This window comes from Cricetulus griseus, chromosome 2 (genome assembly GCF_003668045.3).
Source record: "Cricetulus griseus strain 17A/GY chromosome 2, alternate assembly CriGri-PICRH-1.0, whole genome shotgun sequence".
In the NCBI taxonomy this organism is placed as follows: Eukaryota; Metazoa; Chordata; class Mammalia; order Rodentia; family Cricetidae; genus Cricetulus; species Cricetulus griseus.
The window spans coordinates 37,680,318-37,697,141 of NC_048595.1; the positions used below are offsets into that span (position 1 = coordinate 37,680,318).

The 16,824-nt window shown below is 48.7% G+C and overlaps 1 protein-coding gene across 5 annotated transcripts in view; it reads right to left on the bottom strand.

The window, feature by feature from the left end:
* Positions 1-16,761, bottom strand: part of Trabd2b (TraB domain containing 2B) — a 205,633-nt gene extending 188,872 nt beyond the window's left edge. For 3 of the 5 annotated variants that reach the window (XR_004768175.1, XM_035439716.1, XM_035439715.1), the window contains exons 1-2: positions 16,527-16,761; positions 13,956-14,516 (exon numbers count right to left, since the gene is read on the bottom strand). Coding sequence is in view for 4 of the 5 variants with exons in the window: in XM_035439716.1 (XP_035295607.1) it covers positions 13,956-14,516; positions 16,527-16,628 (663 nt within the window). In the remaining variant the exon portion in view is untranslated. The remainder of the gene's footprint in view (positions 1-13,955; positions 14,517-16,526) is intronic. The other 2 variants (XM_027402479.2, XM_027402481.2) reach the window with 2 other exon arrangements.
* Positions 16,762-16,824: the final 63 nt, after the last annotated feature.

Sequence of the window (16,824 nt, forward strand, 5' to 3'; positions counted from 1 at the left end):
CTGAGAACCAGGAAGCCACTCCTCACCAGTCATGACAGACAGACAACTAGGTCTTGGGCTTCCTAGCCTCCAGAACAGACAGAAACATGTTTCTTTTGTTCCTGAGATATCCAGCCCAGGTTATTCTGTTAAAGTGGCACAAACAGACAACACACACACACACACACACACACACACACACACACACACACACACACACACACACACAGGCTTGTACACAACAAAGAAACGGAGAAGTAATTCTTTACAAAACACAAATGTTAGACCAATTGCCAAAACCAGATAGAAGGAACCCAAGCCGACGGCCCAGCCTGTCTGCAGTCTATGACTAGGATGCCTGGCTGACTTGCCTGGGATTGAAAACACAGAATTTAGGTCAGCACACATAGAGGCTCTGGCTCTGTTTATAAGAAACAGAGAGTGTGTGTTCCTATTAAACGCCTTTGAATCCCAGTGAGAGTGGGAGACCCAGGGCTGTTTACGGCTTTGGATATTTACTTTTCTCATATACAAATCAGCTTGGGTGCCGTCAGAGCTGACGCCACCTCACACTGTGGCCCTCTGACGTCCTGGCTCCTCCCAATGCCCTACACATGGTTTGAATTTATTGGTTTTAGCAGATTTCATTTATATTGTGTGAGGATCGTGGAATGACCAGCAAACAGAAGCTCTGATCCATGCCCTGGAAAAAAACACAGAAGCATGAGGAAGAAGGCTGTTGGGGAGGGCTGGGAAGATCCCTTCTGTGAAAGAAGCAGCTCCCACTTACAGGATGGGCTACTGTGAAAACAAAGAGTCGGTTGGATGTCACCATCTACATGGCCCCACCTGTAGATGGTCAGAGCATGAGAAGGGAGAAAGCTTGCAGTTGCTAGGGCCATCCAAAGCCAAAAAACATGGTGCCACAATAGAGCATGCCGGTGACTGCTAAGCTTCTTGACTTCCAAAGCTGAACATCTGGAACCTCAGTTGTGCTGATGGGGTGAAGGTGAGGAGTTGGGGGCTTTCTGCTTTTTCACCCGCATACTCACAGATGATATGGAGATGTAGATGCTGACTTTACACACATCCCCTGAGTATGTGCTTGCTGTCAAGCCCTGAGGGAACTCGAGGTCATTTGGAGTTCTTGAGTCCAAATGGAGAAGTCAGAGCATAAACGCAGAACAGACAAAAATGCCACTCTCCAGTGGGGTCAGAGCAAACTGAGGAAGTGGCTTTGTTCAGGAGGGGTGCGGTTTTGGGTTTACCAATCTCACACCACTAAGGAGGATCACCTAAGGAAAAGCCTGCCCTAGTACAGACCATGGGATTCATGACCAACACGCTTACTCTGTGTGGATGGCAGGCCCTCCAGTGTCCCACCTCTGCCCAGGCAGCATTCAACTCACTCCTATTTTGAACAGGTGACATTTCCCTCAACCTGCTATCAAACAAATCCTGTGAAACCCAGGGATTATGTGAGCCCCTGCAGCTATGTTAGAAATGGTAGCCAGAGTGTCAGGCTTTCCTCCAACGCCCTGTAATAAATAAGCACAGCTGTATTCATTCAGACACCAGCCAATCTAAGGGCAAATATGACAGAGAGTCCAGGAAGCTGGGATCCCCACTCCGGGACAGCAGTGGGCACATTCTTGATCCGATAGGTCAGGTGATGGATCCTCACAGCACAGAGGCTTTTTCAGGCCAACGGGCTTGGGGATGTACAGGTAACCCTGGGTGAGGTGCTCCAATCCGAGATCCATGAATAAATTAATCAGTGAGCCAGTCATTAACCGGAAGAAATCTGAATGGCAGAATACAATAGTAGGGACAGTGTTTCTGCCAATGCACCCAAGACTAAGCCCAATTGCCAGGGCTCCACAATGTGGCCACATGCGTCTCTTTATCTGTGTCTCCCCGTGGCTCTCACCAGTGTGTTCTATGTAGTGAGTAATGACGTTATCTCAATCTGGACTAGCATTCACCACCATCACCTCATCACATACCTGCAGCTGCTTCTGAACCTGAGGATGGCCACTGGTCCTTCAGGGCTGAGCTCAGGTGGCCTCAGACTAAAGCCAAGCCAAGCATTCATGGTAGCGGGGGCAGAGGGGGAGGTGTTTATACTATGTTTGGTGGAGCATCTGTAACCATAAAAATCTGGATAACAAGGATTCAGGCTCATCCCTTTCAGGCTCAGCCCTTTTGGAAGCAGCCATAAGACATCTAGATGACTTGAGCCCTAGTCAAGCCATCTGCAGATGGTACTTAATAGTGACAGACAGTTGGGAAGTAGCCTTCTGTGAACTTATTTTGGCATATCTCATAGAGAGTTCTCAGGGTGGCACTCTGTCACAGTTTCTGACTCCTTTGCCACACAGCACCTCAGGGCAGCATCCTAGCCATCTACATTATCATTGCTATGGATGTGCAGAGGTCAAGTCATCTGCACTCTCTCCCTGAGCACACCTGCCATCCTTTGCCTGTTCAGCCTCTATTCTTAGTCCCCAAATCTAGCTCCCTTACTCCGGTGCTGGCAAGTGAGCTCCCTTGCTCCCTCCTTGTCAGAGCCACAGCCTACCTCAGGATGATGGAACTCAGTAGTCTCTCAGCCCTCTGCCACTGCTCACACTGTGAGTCTCAGCAGAGAGGCCCCCACTCTCCTCCTGTGGAGCACATTTCCTCTTTCCTTGAGATGCAGAGAGGATGGTACAGGTTCTGCAACCAGACTTGCATGGTTTCAATTCCAGACCCTCTGCTTGTTTGCTGTGTGACTCCAGGCGAGTGAACCATCTCTCTGAGCCTTCTTCATGGCTCACGAAGTGGGATTAAATCTAACTGAAACCTGCCTTGACGATGAAGTGGGGCAGTGCATATAAAGGACTTGGGATTTTTATTCTTCACACCTCTGTTGTCATATCAACTCCTCCCCTCTCCACCAGATCCAGAGTCATCTTGGACCCCAGAACCTGGAAGTGAGTCTGGCACAGGGCAATTCCCAGGAGTACTTGCCAAGGAAGAGTGAAAACAATGAATAGATGAAGCATATTTTAACAACCAATCCTGTCAACTAAGTATTGCCAGGATACTTCTCTTTAGGAAAAAGCAAAATGGGAAACTATACACGGCTGAGGACTGCTGAGAGCAGAGAGCTCTTGTTATTAAAGTCCCATCAGGCTTTGCCCCTGACCCTCCCGGGAACTCTGAGCTGATGCTGTTTATTAACGTCCACTTGTCTAAGCAATGGAGATAAAGAATGATTAGACAAGAAAGAGTCCCCCTCCCCCATCACCCTCATAACCCACACACAGCTGAACCTCCAGCCTAAACTTCTCAAAATTCAGTCTGTCCCTGTCCTAGGGAACAAGAGGAGACCAGGCAAGGCTGAACCAGAATGGATTTGGTCAGACCTTTCATACCACTGATGTTTGGGACTGTGTGCTGCAGTGGTCAGACTACACAGTTCCCACCAGGCTGACCAACCAACACAGTGTGTGAGCATGGGACACCAAGAACAGGGACAGAGAACTGTCTTTAGTTTAGGGTAGGCTTCCCAACCTCAGGACATAGGCAGCCTGGCAGGAGAGCAGGAGTTCTAACTAAAATGACCACTAGACCACCTCAGCTAATACTGTCAGCTCACAGGCATCACTGGGAGTGCACAGTAACCTCCGTGGGAGCTTATGTGAGCCCCGTGGTTACCACCCAGTCAAAGTAGGGAGCTTCAGTCCAGCTTATTGATTAAGGCATCAAATCTAAGTGTCCTCATTTGTATAAAAGTATCTATTCTCAATTTCCTTAAAAATGGGGAAATGCTACCTCCCAGGACTGTTTTATGAATTTACTATGATAAACCTGGGGCCTAGCACATAATAGAGAGTAAATCAGGGTGGCTATCTCGAAAGCTGGAGAGAAAAGGGCAAAGATAAAGCAAGGGGGTGGAGTGGGAAGGATTTTCTCATGCCCGCTTTCTACATTTTCCATGCTGGCACCTTTCCTTAACTGGCATCTTCTTCCTGGACCACCCATTCCTAAAAGCACTTCAAAGCCACCTCTACCCAGAGTCTGGCATTCCTTTCTCACCACCCTCCCAGCAAAACTATTCTGATGGAAGCCAAGGACATAAAATCACCTCCAAGACCAGCAGCTGGCCTCAGCATGGGGACCCAACTGCTGGGTCAACTAAACATCCCAGTCAGGATCAAGCACAATGACTGAGTGTTGTGACTGGAGGTGTCCCAAAGTATATCAGTGTACCCAACCCATGACCAACCCACAGCCCTTCAACCTGCATATAGAGCCTGAGGCTCAAAAGTGGCCACAGTCTAGCAATGCCACAGCCACACCACTGGCGAACACACCCATAATCCCAATACCTGGTATGAGTGACTGGAAAGCACATCTGATACCATTCCTGAGTTCAGTAATCACATTATGATGGGAAGAGGGCGGGTGTATGAAGCTGTAAGGGGGAGGGGACTGGGGTGATGTCCTACTGTTGTAGGACAGAAGGAAAAGCTCTAGAGACTGCATGCAACCGGGGCATAAACAGTTGGAAAGATCACTGACAAGTAAACTTTTGTCACTTCTCAAACTTAAGGCCAACCAGCTTGAAGAAAGGAACCTTATGGGAAATAAGGCTTTTATAATGAGGCAGATTTCCAATCAGCCTTCTCCACTGTATCTTTAGCACTAAATAGGTCTTTCCAATGGGACCCAAGGCTTAAATGACTAAGAACCTCACAGGCACATTTAGCCCATGGAGATAACATAGAGCAAAAACTTTAAATGCCCCTGATAGGGTGGAAGGAGGGCAGGACCAGACAGGGGTTGGGGGGTGTTGGCTTTACCTTTGCACCAGGGATTTGGGGAAGGGCTGTACTCTCCTCTCCTGTGAAATGGAACTCAGAGGTTCCTCCTGGGTCCTGGAGGTGTCCTGCAGTCAGGTGTGTGTGTGTGTGTGTGTGTGTGTGTGTGTGTGTGTGTGTGTGTGTGTAGTGTAGTGTATGTTGCGTCCCCAAGCCTCAAAGCAGGCTCATTTTCTGTCTTCTCTCTACCTGGAAAAGGAAGCACCGCTCCCTGCCCCCCACACACACATACACACATACACCTAACACTTCAGCACGGGTTTCTTCATGCCCACCTCTATCACATATCATGTGCATGGTACAAGGGATCTGGAAATACTTCTGGAAAAACCCTTCACTGATTGTGATTTTATAAATGAAAACTAAAACACTATACTACAGTACTCTAGACCAATCAGCCCACACAGCATCCCAGAAAGTTGACAGATGAGGAAACCAAGACAAAGACAGACTGTATAACCTGCCTGGGGTTATTTGTGGTCCTAATAAGCACACCGAAGATTTCCCATTGAAGGGGGCTCCTGAACTGAATTTGTTCATGGTGTGTAAAGTAACCTTAAGTAGGAATGAATGTGGGGTTCTGAAAGGAAATTCTACCAGGATGCTACTGAAAATGAAGGAAAACCAGGGAGCCTTATGCAAAGAACACAAGTCACAGGTCACAGCAAATGGGAAGGAAACTTTCAATGCTTCTTCCTGACCTTTTTGACCCAGTGGGTCGGAAAGAGAGGAGTCAGGGAATAAAAGGTAAACAAGCCTGGGTACTTTGGGACAGAGAGATGTGCACTACCTGCAGGACAGGGGATGCTGCTGAGTGCTGGCAGGTTCCCCCTGGGACAGTTAGGAAGAAACGAACAGCTCCAACAACAGGTGTCAAGAACACAAATCCCACGGCCAAGGCTGTCCTGCAGAAATGGCTCTGGGGCCCAGGCATTTATGAGCTCCCTTTAATGACTTCCTGGCTCTCTTCAAAGGTAGCCAGGCATTCAGAGTGGGCCAAGTACAACTTATGCATCAGTCCTTCCAAAACACAATGCTAATAGCCAGCCACATTGTTGCACCTAAATGTAAACTACTAAACTATGGTCATATGATGTTATCCCATAAGCCAGTGACCAAGGGTAAGACTTTCTGTGAAGCACTGTTTGAAGAGCCCAAGATTTTAACAAGGACAGTCCATTCAGGTGAGAAGGAGCTAGCTAGACAATAAAAACTTGGAAGGGGCCCTCAAGTAGCAGGAAAAACATAAGAGGATGTGTGGGGCCATGACCAAGGACTGTAGTGTTGGGAGGGGAGAGAGAGCCTGTGCAGCTCAAGGTCACTGAAGCCTCCAAACCAAGAGGCTCATGGAAGGACTAAATTAGATGTTTGGACATGAGAAGATGTTAGGGAGGAACCAGCCCAGGTCTGCTCTGGCACTGTGTGTGTGTGTGTGTGTGTGTGTGTGTGTGTGTGTGTGTGTGTGTGTGTGTGTGTGTGTGTGTGTGATCATAAATGGCAAGCAAAGGAAAGAAAACAACAAAATATTCTAGGCTAGAGAGTGATGAGTCTAAGATATTCACAGATGCTAGGGACAGTGCTAAGGGCATGGGACACATCTCAGGTAGGAAGTCTGAGACACAGAAGCTAAGAAAGCCTTACCTTTTAGATAGTGTAGTTAACACCCAGCCACAGGCAACCCCACAGAGGCTTCTGACCTGGAGTGCACTCGGCTCAATTCTGCAATCACTTGTGAGTCCATGTTGGACTAGGTTAGAATCAGGAAAGAAAGTCTGCCCAAGTAATAAAGTCAAATATAGAAGTGGTGAAAGAATGTCATAAAATCCATGAAGAATTCCATGGAGGGCAACACTACATGTGGCGTGGTCATAAAAGAAATCTCTGGGCCAAGTCTTCACCAGTTCAGACCCGACAGCATTCTCGGAAGACATCCTGGAAGAGGTGTAGCTTTGAGATGAGTCTTGGAAATCAAAAACTGGGGGAGTCAGAAGCAGGAGAAAAAAGTAGGAAATTCCTGGAGAGGGAGGGGGCCCAGCAGAAGCCACTGTGTTTCCAAGCTTGGAGCAGGATATACTGCATAGACTTAGAAGCCTGTGGATCCTGGAGAGATCCTGGCGAGACAGCTTGGCAGCCAGGGAGTAGAGCTGAAGGCTGGGCCACCGGCTGCCTGTGGATTAAGTGGGTGGACAGAGAGCCAGTGATGGGAGATAAAAGGGAGTGAAGTGGATAATATTTAGAAGCAAATTCAAGGGGGGAAAGAACTTCAGCCGTTGGGCTGGCAGCTGCGGGTGCTTGCCAGCATTCTTCAGTTTCCTCCCTAGGAAAGCTGCTTTACCAGGCAACCTCTTTCTGGCTTTGAGAGAAGTCCAAATGGGAACTATTAACAAAGGCACGCGCTCAGTTTTATCTCCATCAGAAAGTGCTTTGGCGGTAAGGAAGGCTTTCTCTGGGCAGGGGAGTGGAGAGCGGCTTGGGGGAAAGAGATCAGACATGCTTGCACATGGGGCTTCTTGGAATTCTTGAGAAATGGCCCCTTCCAACTCCAAGATTTTAGAAGTCTGTGTTGATGAGCTGAAAATTCTTCAAAGCTAAGAGGCTAGGATTTCATGACGTGAAGATTCTTCCGGTCCAAAAAATGTCTCAGAGCTGAAGGTTCTAAGATTTCACCATTCTCTGGCTCTCTGAGCCTCAGAGTTAGGGCTCCTGAGTAGAGAAGTCCTGAGCCTGGCAGTTTTGCTGTGAATTTCTGATTCAAGCATTATCACCTCTGGCTTTGGGCACTCATGGTCCTTTGATGGAGGTGTCTACCCTGTCCTGTGCTTCTGCTTCTGGGTCTGCCACGAGAACATCAGGCCCATTCAGACATAGATATCAAGGTTTTGATCAATTGGGTCACAGAGACAAGACAGACAGAGCTTGCAGTGTCAGCAGGGCCTGTTTTTGCAAACTGCCACCTGGACCCAGAAACAATCTATGTGTACATATGAGACAGGGTCACTGAGGGACTGCCCCCACCACGTGAGAGACATTCCCAGAACAGCTCCTGGGCACAGGGTTGTGGCAATGGGGTGGGCACAGCGGGGGTGGTGGGCTGATGTATAGTAAACACTGCTTTCCAGGCCTAATTCTAGAGCTACATGAAGGCACCAGGGGCAGCCTGTGCTGAATCAACCCTTGACCAAGAATGTCAGAGAGGAGGCAGTCCGTGTGGCCTGAGGTCCGCTCAGGGTATCCAGTATCCCAAAGAGATCACGGAGGTCTCATAGAAGGCCAGCTGAGGAGTCTAGCAATGTGGACTGGAGGGTTTCCTGCTGCAGACACTCAGAGAGGCCCCAGCTCTCAGGAACAGGCATTCTTGGAGAATCTGGGAGACAGTGACTGGTTCTGAAAGCTTTTAGACATATGCCAGGGAGCAGAAGGAAGAGCAGGGTCTCTTGTTATGAAGGGTAAAGAACCAGGATACAGGAACCACTAATATTCAGATACTGTGAGGCTGAGTTTCCACTCTGTAAGACAGGACTAGTAACAGCCACCTTCCAGGGTATGAAAGCAACACATACTCCTAGGTAATGAGCTCTCAGCAGGCAAAACCCTATTCCATTCATTCCCAGGTCCCTGGCCCAGATTGTGTACTTCACTGCACTGTGACTGCTCTGGTTAATGAGTGAAAAGGTGAAGGAAGGAGGGTATCCTTAATGAAGGAGAGGATCAAGCTCAGGCAGTGGTCAGGCAGGCTATGCTACATCAGCTGAGAGTCTCCTTCTGCTCTGCAGACTAGCAGGAGGATCCCTCACCCTCATCCCACCTACAGGAACCACCAGCTTCCTGACAGGTAGGGTCCACCAAGGACAAGTCTGCCAAAGATGGATAAGTCGGGGTTAAAGCTGTGGTGTGGGTTGGCTCAAGCCTTCTAAGATATGGAGCCACACATGAGAATTACAGAAGCAAGAACTGGGTCGGCACTGGAAACTGCCTAGCCCTATACTGCCATGAGCAAAGGAGACAAGTTAGGTTCATGGAGGGAAGCTGATTAGTCTGAAGTCATTGGCAAGGTTGAAATGGAGTGCTTGCTTTGAATCAGAACTCCCCATGCTATGTATCCAATGTCTGTGTCTCTCCAAAATTCATATGCTGACACCTAACCCCCAGAGTGACCAATTAAGGGTTAGTAGGGCTCTGAGAAGAGACTGGCTCATAATGACATAACAAAGAGGCCTGAGGGAAGTCACTACTCTCTTTTGTCCCTTGCTACCATGATAGGGTTCAGAGAAGTCCCATCTATAAAGAATGAACCTTCAACACACACTAAATCTTCTGGTAACTTCCTTCACAGTCTCTGGAATCATGGACAGTGTTTATAAATGACTTAGTATAAGGTGTCTTGCCATAGTGTCTCAGAAGGATGAAGATAACTAACTTGATGATTTTTTTCTATTTTGTGTCCCTATAGGAAGCAATGCAGCTGTTAAAGTTTATGAGAGGGGATTCATTGCCGTGGTTTGTGTAACCTTCCTTCATGCATTCACTCCACCATGCTGGTTTACACAAGGGGACAAAGGAAGCACATCATAGTTGCTGACCATCACTCATTCATCATTCTGTAAATATTTACAACGCACTTCCTACCTGTTGATGAACAAGACACAGGTAACACTATATGTCAACTCGGAAGATCTTTCTGTGCAGGCTAAGCTTCAATTGGGGGCTATTTTCAGAATAGCTCCATGGGAAACTGGTGATGAATTTCAGGGAGATGGTACCCAGAATGTCTTTGGGAACTCCTCTTTTAAAATTACTTTAAGATTCAATTTACAATCTAGAGAAAAAAGTTTCAGTACTTTTAAATTATTTTTCTTTTGTATTTCATATGTTACTTTATCAATGATACACCACACACACCTATACATGCATATATATACAATATATATATATATATATATATTTACTCAAATTCACCAGATAATGTCATGAACTATGAAAAAACAAAATCATCCCACCTTTTAAACACCTAAAGAACATGGGTGTTAGCAATGGACATTCCTGAGTCCACTAAGTCTGTCTACGTAACCACAGCCAATGATCCAACTTTTTCAAGTTTCAATTTACAATAAATATGACAATAAAGTGGAGTTAATATCATTTGGGGTCCAGCGCTGCACCCAGCACAAGGTCGGAGCTCAGCAATTGATTCTGTGTCTAACTCCCAGAGGAAGAGATTGAAGAATTTTATGAATATCTTGTGCACTTTTAGCCGGTATGCTCCAGACACTGGATAGCACCAGTGCATGTTGGTAAAACACAGCAATGGACACAACAGCATGATCCTTGTTCTTTTTACCAAACCTGGAAAGACCATCTAACTCAAGTGTTCTCAACCAATGCCTCCACCATATAGCGTGAATGAGCAAAAGTAGCCAAAGGACTGAGAGTCCTGCAGTCGTTCTCAATTTTCCTGATGCTGAGACCCTTTAATACAGCTTCTCATGTTGTGGTGACCCCAACCATAAAATTATTTTTATTGCTACTTCACAACCATAATTCTGCTACTGTTATGTATTGTAATGGAGATAGAGGTTTGTCAAGAGGTTGCCACTCACAGGCTGAGAACAGCTGCCCCAGAGGGCATAGTGGCAATCAGTACCAGTCCCTGGAAGCAGCAAGCAGAGCCATTAAGGATCTCCAGGTTCTAAGACTTCCCTAAGATCTGGCCTAAAGGCTTAGGCCATCACATTTTCTGTAGCACGAGGGGTTGAATCTAGTCCCCAAGTACTTTGTGTGTAGTAACTACCTACAGCTGAGCTGTATATCCCTAGCCCTCTTTTGACTTTTGCCCTTTGACACAGATCTCACTACGTTGGCTGGGCAGACTCTGTAAGTCTGTAGCCCAGGTAGGCTTGAACTTGTGATCTCCTGTGTCAGCTTCCTGAGGAGATGCAATTATGGGACTGTGCCAACAGGCCTGGCTCTCCACCACCCCTTCCATAGCCCAGCTTTGCTTTGTTGGGCAGAGGTTGACAGTGGCTATGACTGCTAGAAGAATGGCCTTAGCCCGCTTCTCGTGTTGCTCTTTTGCCCCTGCCCTCGAGCCCACTAAGGCTCTCTGCCAAGCACAGAAACTACATGTAGGAAGTTCTTCAGTCATTTATAGTTCCCACAAACTGGCTCTGTTCCTTATTAGCCATGTGGCCTTGGGCAAGTCATTCAACCGTTCTTGGTGCCCACCTTAGAAAGCCAAAGGGTTACAAGGAAAATTCAGTGAGATGGAAATGTATGTGGAGCTTCCTGCTGGGTGCCTGGCACGTGCAATTGATTAGAATGGCCCTATGGAATGTCAGGGCTGGAAGGGACTTGAAAGATGACCTAATCCTGGTGTCTGGTTTCATAGGCAGAGTGAACTGAGCACAGGGAAAGGAACTGACTTGCCCAAGGTCACATGGTAAAAGTTTGGTGATACTGAATCTAGCACCTTGAGTTTATTTTTGAAAGCAAAAGGTCGAAACCTGTCATGAGACCTGCTTGCTGTTTCTGCAAGCTGAACAGTTACCAGCTTTCAAAGCTCCCCATGTCCTCCTGCTCTGTAAGTCCAATTTAAACTTTCTTTCTCTACTTATCAAGCAAAAATACACATTTCTACCAAGGAAAAATACATAAAATACTTCAAAACATTAAAATTAAAACCAAAACCTCAGGCCTTAGCATAAAAAAGTAGTCTTTTAAGCTTTTTCCTCATCTTCCTTGCTCACTGCCCACCCCCAATTTTGCAATAACAGTAATGCTTCGAGGAAAGAAAGAATAAAAAGCTGATGCACATAACAGATATTTCGGTACAATAACGCATCACAGATGTGCCTATCAAACTGTGTATGCATGTATGCACACAATTTTACTGAGAAAGCAATTGCATTTCTGACTGTCAGGTTGAGGATCCCTAATGACCTCTGCCCAGGTTCTGGATTCCTACTTTTCTCAGTTAGCCCGTTGCTGCCCAGAAGGATGAAGGAGAGGTTTCATCACCTCCCTCCAAAATGATATCAGGACAAATTGGTGCCGTCAGGCTCTCAGGCAGGTGGTGAAGGGTGTGCAGATTAGGAAATGAGAGGATTCCTGTTTTCTTTTGCCTGAAATTTGTTTTCTACAGCCCTTTCAAGAATCTGGACCCAAGAACAATTTGAAGAGCGGGCCCAGGCTGGTGGTGGGGTGGGAGTGTTTTTGCAACAGAAACTGGAGTCTGTTTGATCTTCAAACATGGGCTTTGGAGATTGTCAGCGGGCTCCTTGCTGGCCGATGAACGGCTCTCAGTAACTTTTCCTAAAACATAAGCTCACACACTTTGCAGCAAATGTTTTCAACCCACCAGAGCCGTCATTTGGTTGAACAGCAGTGTTTCCAGACTCCCGAAGAAAGATAGTTTTGTTGTTTTAAGAGAGACAGATTAAAGCCAGGGACTGTTTAACCAGAGAGCTCCAATGCTCTCTTCAGCCCTCATCAGGTTCCTCTGTGGTTGGTAAAAACACGGTGTCAAGAGTGATAGTGGATCCCCCACCTCCCCAAAACTAAAATAGATATCTATGGAGGCTAGACATGAGGAATATGCGCAGAGAGGCCGCCCACAAAACTGCCTCCAAAATGAGATGGGCGGGCGGTGAGTGCTGAGGGCCCCTCCACCACTGATAATATCAGCTCACGAGGCTGGCAAGGGGGAAGTCACTTCAGAAGAGGAGAGCCGCTCTGTTCAGAGGGCTCCGCACTGGGGCAGAGAATACACAGGATTTTCCCCGTGGAGATGGAGGCAGGCGTAGTCAGAACCCTGCGGGGCGTGACTAACTGCCCCAATATTCCTGCCACCGGGCCCTCTGGGTAAGGACTCCACAATTATGGGAGAGCCAGCAGGAGAACTCACAAACCCGCCTTTCATTTGGCCGGCAAATCAATCTGGCTTCTTACCTCCCTGGGGACAATATTGCATTTCCCCTGGAAAAACAAAGGCCAGAGATCTCGGAAGGGGGATCAGCTTCAGCAGCCGTTTCCCTGGTGAGGAGCTTGCAACATCTCTGGAGCAATTGGGTCTGATTCCAGGGATAGAGTTTGGAGTCCAGTCATTTTATGAGTCTATCTCCTTAATGATGAGCACACACGTCTTGAGGCCACATTTCACTTAGAGCATCAACCCAGACCCTGTATTGGGGCCTCTTTTAAAAGCCACAAGCCGGGAGTTCCCATCCTGGGTTGACAGCCCTGTTCTCCAAGCACAGATGTGAACTTTTTGTTCCCAGGGCCTCAGAGTTGAGTTTGGGACCATTGAGTTGAGAATGACCTCTGTCCACAGAGACGGGCTTTTAAAGACATTTTTGCTGGATCAGGTCTCTGACAGCCAGAGACTTTAAACCTCTTAAGCCCCTCCCTTCTCCCCTACTCCCTAGGTTCAGAAATCAGAACTGTCAACCTTAAGCAAACACATTTCTCTGAAATTATTACCCCCAAAACTCTCCTCACTGACTGGATCTTCCTCCAGTCTTAAGGAGGCAGCTAGCTCCTGAGTCACAGACCTTGGCAAAGGCCCCAGGGAACTGTGAAGAACTCAGCATTAACCAGGAAACTAGTGCTAATGGAAGCCATGCCCACAATACCTTCCCTGCCAGCACAGCCTAGGCACCATGCCCTCCACCTCTATGTATTGTTTCTATGCAGACACACTCACAGGCAAGTGTCCAAACAACCTCAGGACAGCCTTGTGCTCCAAGGCCCCAGGGCCTGGGGAAGCCTGCTGCAAACGGGCAGCTCCCTCTCTCTGTTTTGTATCACTGTGATGCTCCCGGGGAAATTCTTTCTGCTCAGGCAAGCACAGCAGGTGGAGAGTGGATATCCCCAACAGGGAACCACTGAAATGGAAAGAAACACCCAAACTTTGGCACGTACTAGTTTCCCCTGACCCCAACAAAGCAGCCCAGGGCCAGAGAGATGCTTTTGCTTGAGGCAGAGAGTGGAAGGAGAAGGGGGAGGGGGCGGGTGGGCCCTGGCTCTGGCTGTCTGCTGGAGCATGACAAAGATCAGAGACCAGGACCAAGATACTGTGGGGGCTGCTGGCTAGGCTGGCGTTTGGGTTCCTACCTGGGAGAAGTTGAGCCCGTTGAGAGGATGGCACTGTTCCTCTACCCGCTCCACAGCCCCAGTGCTCTTCTTCATCTTCTCAGCCTGCTGGGCCAGGTAGAGGTCCAACACAGGCACACCCCTGGAGCGCACATCTGTCTCCGTGAGTGAGTTCACCATGAGCATCACCCACACTGGCCTCTTGCGCTCCCAGTTGCCAGCAATGGCATTGAACAGGTAGTCAGCATACAGCCCTTTGCCGCGCTGTGCTGGTGTCATCCATGAGGGCAGCATCAGCTTCACGTAGTCCAGGTGGCGCTTCAGGCGCCAGTAGAGCTCTCTTGGCAGCACATCCTGCAGGTTCTCCCCATGGGGCAGCAGCTGGCAGCTGGCCAGTGCTGAGATGGTGTAGGGATCTGTCAGATCCAGCTCAAAGTAGACACGGGTGCTGGCCTGGAAGGCTGCTTTGGAATTATCAGGGATGAAGTCCCAGACTCGGGTATATGGAACGTGGATGGTGCCAAACAAGTAGGCTGGGGGATGGCGCCGAATAGTCCACAGGAAGGAGTTCAGGTCCCTCTGCTACAAGGAGAGAGGAGAGGAGAGGCAGATCAGTGAGGCCAAAGGTAGCAGAGCAGAGCCAGGGTTGGCACAGAGAGGTGGCAGGGGTAGATGGGGCCAGAAGGCAGAGGCCCACTGGCAAGGGCTTTCCAAGCTAAAAGCTCCACATTCAAATTCTGGCTTTGCCCTATCTTAATCCAATTAATTTTCAGTCTATCATTTCACCTCCCACAGACTCAGTTTCCTCTTCTGTAAAATGGGGGTGGGGTGGGAATGGAAGTTATTGGTAGGACTGAAAAACAGAACATACATATCTGAAGCCCTCAGAGTGGTGCCAGGCACAGAGGAAGTGGGCAATGAAGAGAGGCTCTCTTTATGACTGGCTTTCACTGTGGAAGCCAAGGACTGCCACACCACCTGAGAACATTCATGCTTGGCCAAGCCAAACCTTCACCAGTAGTGTTTCATGTAGAGGGTGGGGAGAGGGGGACCAAGAGTCCTGCTCTGGCAAGAAAAGAGGAAGTCATATAACTTTTAAATACAGCCATTAGAAGACACATGCCAAGAGCACTCTGAAAGCAGAACACCTATTAAAAATAGCACACCTATTTCAGCAGTCACTTCCCATTCATCCGGGTGGGTAAGGTTTTCTTCTTGGAGGGCAGGTCTGGGGTGTTAGCTACTTTGCTCCACTCATTGAGACCATAGATGAGAAAGTGTTTTAAAACCTTGCAAAGCCATATCAAGTCTCAATTTCTGGTTTGGGAGGAGAGGATTCTATTGAATTACCCTCAAGGAATATACCTATTTGGGGTGCTTTGCAGACTTCTCCACCAAAAGACATACCTGGTTTTCCATCGCCAGGCCTGTCATTTTCTGTGACCTAGGCACACACTAGGGTTGTGTGCTTCCAGCAGGGGCACACATACCAGGGCTGTTTTTCTAGTACCGATTAAGATTTAGAAAGGCACAGGCGTTAGGGGACTATCATTTCTCTCAGGCAAAATCTACTTTCCATCTTGAAAAGTCCCTGGAGTGGCCAGTGACCAGTGACTTACAAACTTCAGGTCAAGTCATAACATTTTCCTACCTTATTCTGACACAAATGAAAAGTATTTATTGTGGGTGGTGGAAACAGTACCTTACTTTTACCATCAAGATTTGTAAATCTGAATGCACAATGCACAGTGCATACCATCTAGCCAGTTGGTTTCTTCTACACAGGGCAGGCTGCTAGCTGTGCACCTTGCCCATGGCCAACCTATGCTCTGCTACTAGGGCAGCACAGGAGACAGCAACAGTTTTCTGGTCTCCTGGCCTCCAGTTCAGGGTGATTGGCAATTCATTAATCTCTATTTGAAGAGAAGGGCATTAGGAGAAAATCATGAGATTCCGGGCTCGGGGAGAAAAACTGGGAGAAGCAGTAACTACTTGACCCCCTCTGGGAAATATTAGACAAGCATGTTCATTCTGTCATTTCCGTTTCTCTCCTTTGGACTATTACCCCTTTTTAGGAAACAGGGGCATTTGGGACAATAGGTGCTGGGTGGGACCTGGGGTACAGAGGGAGAGCAAGGGGCGCGGGGGGGGGGCAGCCCTAGGTCAGAAAAAGCGCCAGGGAGAGAGAGGGGAACCCTAGGCAGGAGTGCGTGAATGAAACAGCGAAAGGGCTACTAGAGTGTAGAGAAGGGCAAGGTATGTTGCGAAGAAGTCAGAAGTAGGCAGAAAGAGACCAAAGGGTAAAGACAAGATAAAAGACAGGAGAGTCAGAAGCGGGCACAGAAAGGGGAAACGTCTAACCAAGACCAAAAGACTAGAGAAAACTGTCCACAAGTGAAAGAAGGAACCATCTGGGCTGGGCTGGGCTCAGCGTAGGAACCCCAGAGGACAGATGCTAGGGAAAGGAGCTAAGGCTGTGCCCAGAGGGCGAAGGTGGAGCGAGTGGGCTAAAGAAGGCAGGTCCCAAACCATCGCCCCTTGGGCTAGAGTGCCCAGGCAGGCGGGAGAGTGGCGGGGCTGGCGCTCGCTCACCGATCCGGGCGGCCGGCACTGTCCTCCGTCTGGGGGTTGCGGGCGGGCGCGGGCGGTGGCGAGGAGGGCGGCAAGCAGCGGCCCCGCCAGGGCGGCGTGCATCCTGCCCGGGCCCGCGGGATGCGGGGGACCCTCCTGGGCAGCGCCCCCTCAGCAGGGCGGGGAGCCCCCAGCTGGGCACCGAGGATCTTCTGGAGCACAGGGCTCCAGGCGCGAGATGCTGGGAGCCCGCTGGGGCGTGGCTGGATGTCCCTGTCGGACCTGGGGGTCCCTCTGGGGCGGGGCTCCGTCTGTTGGA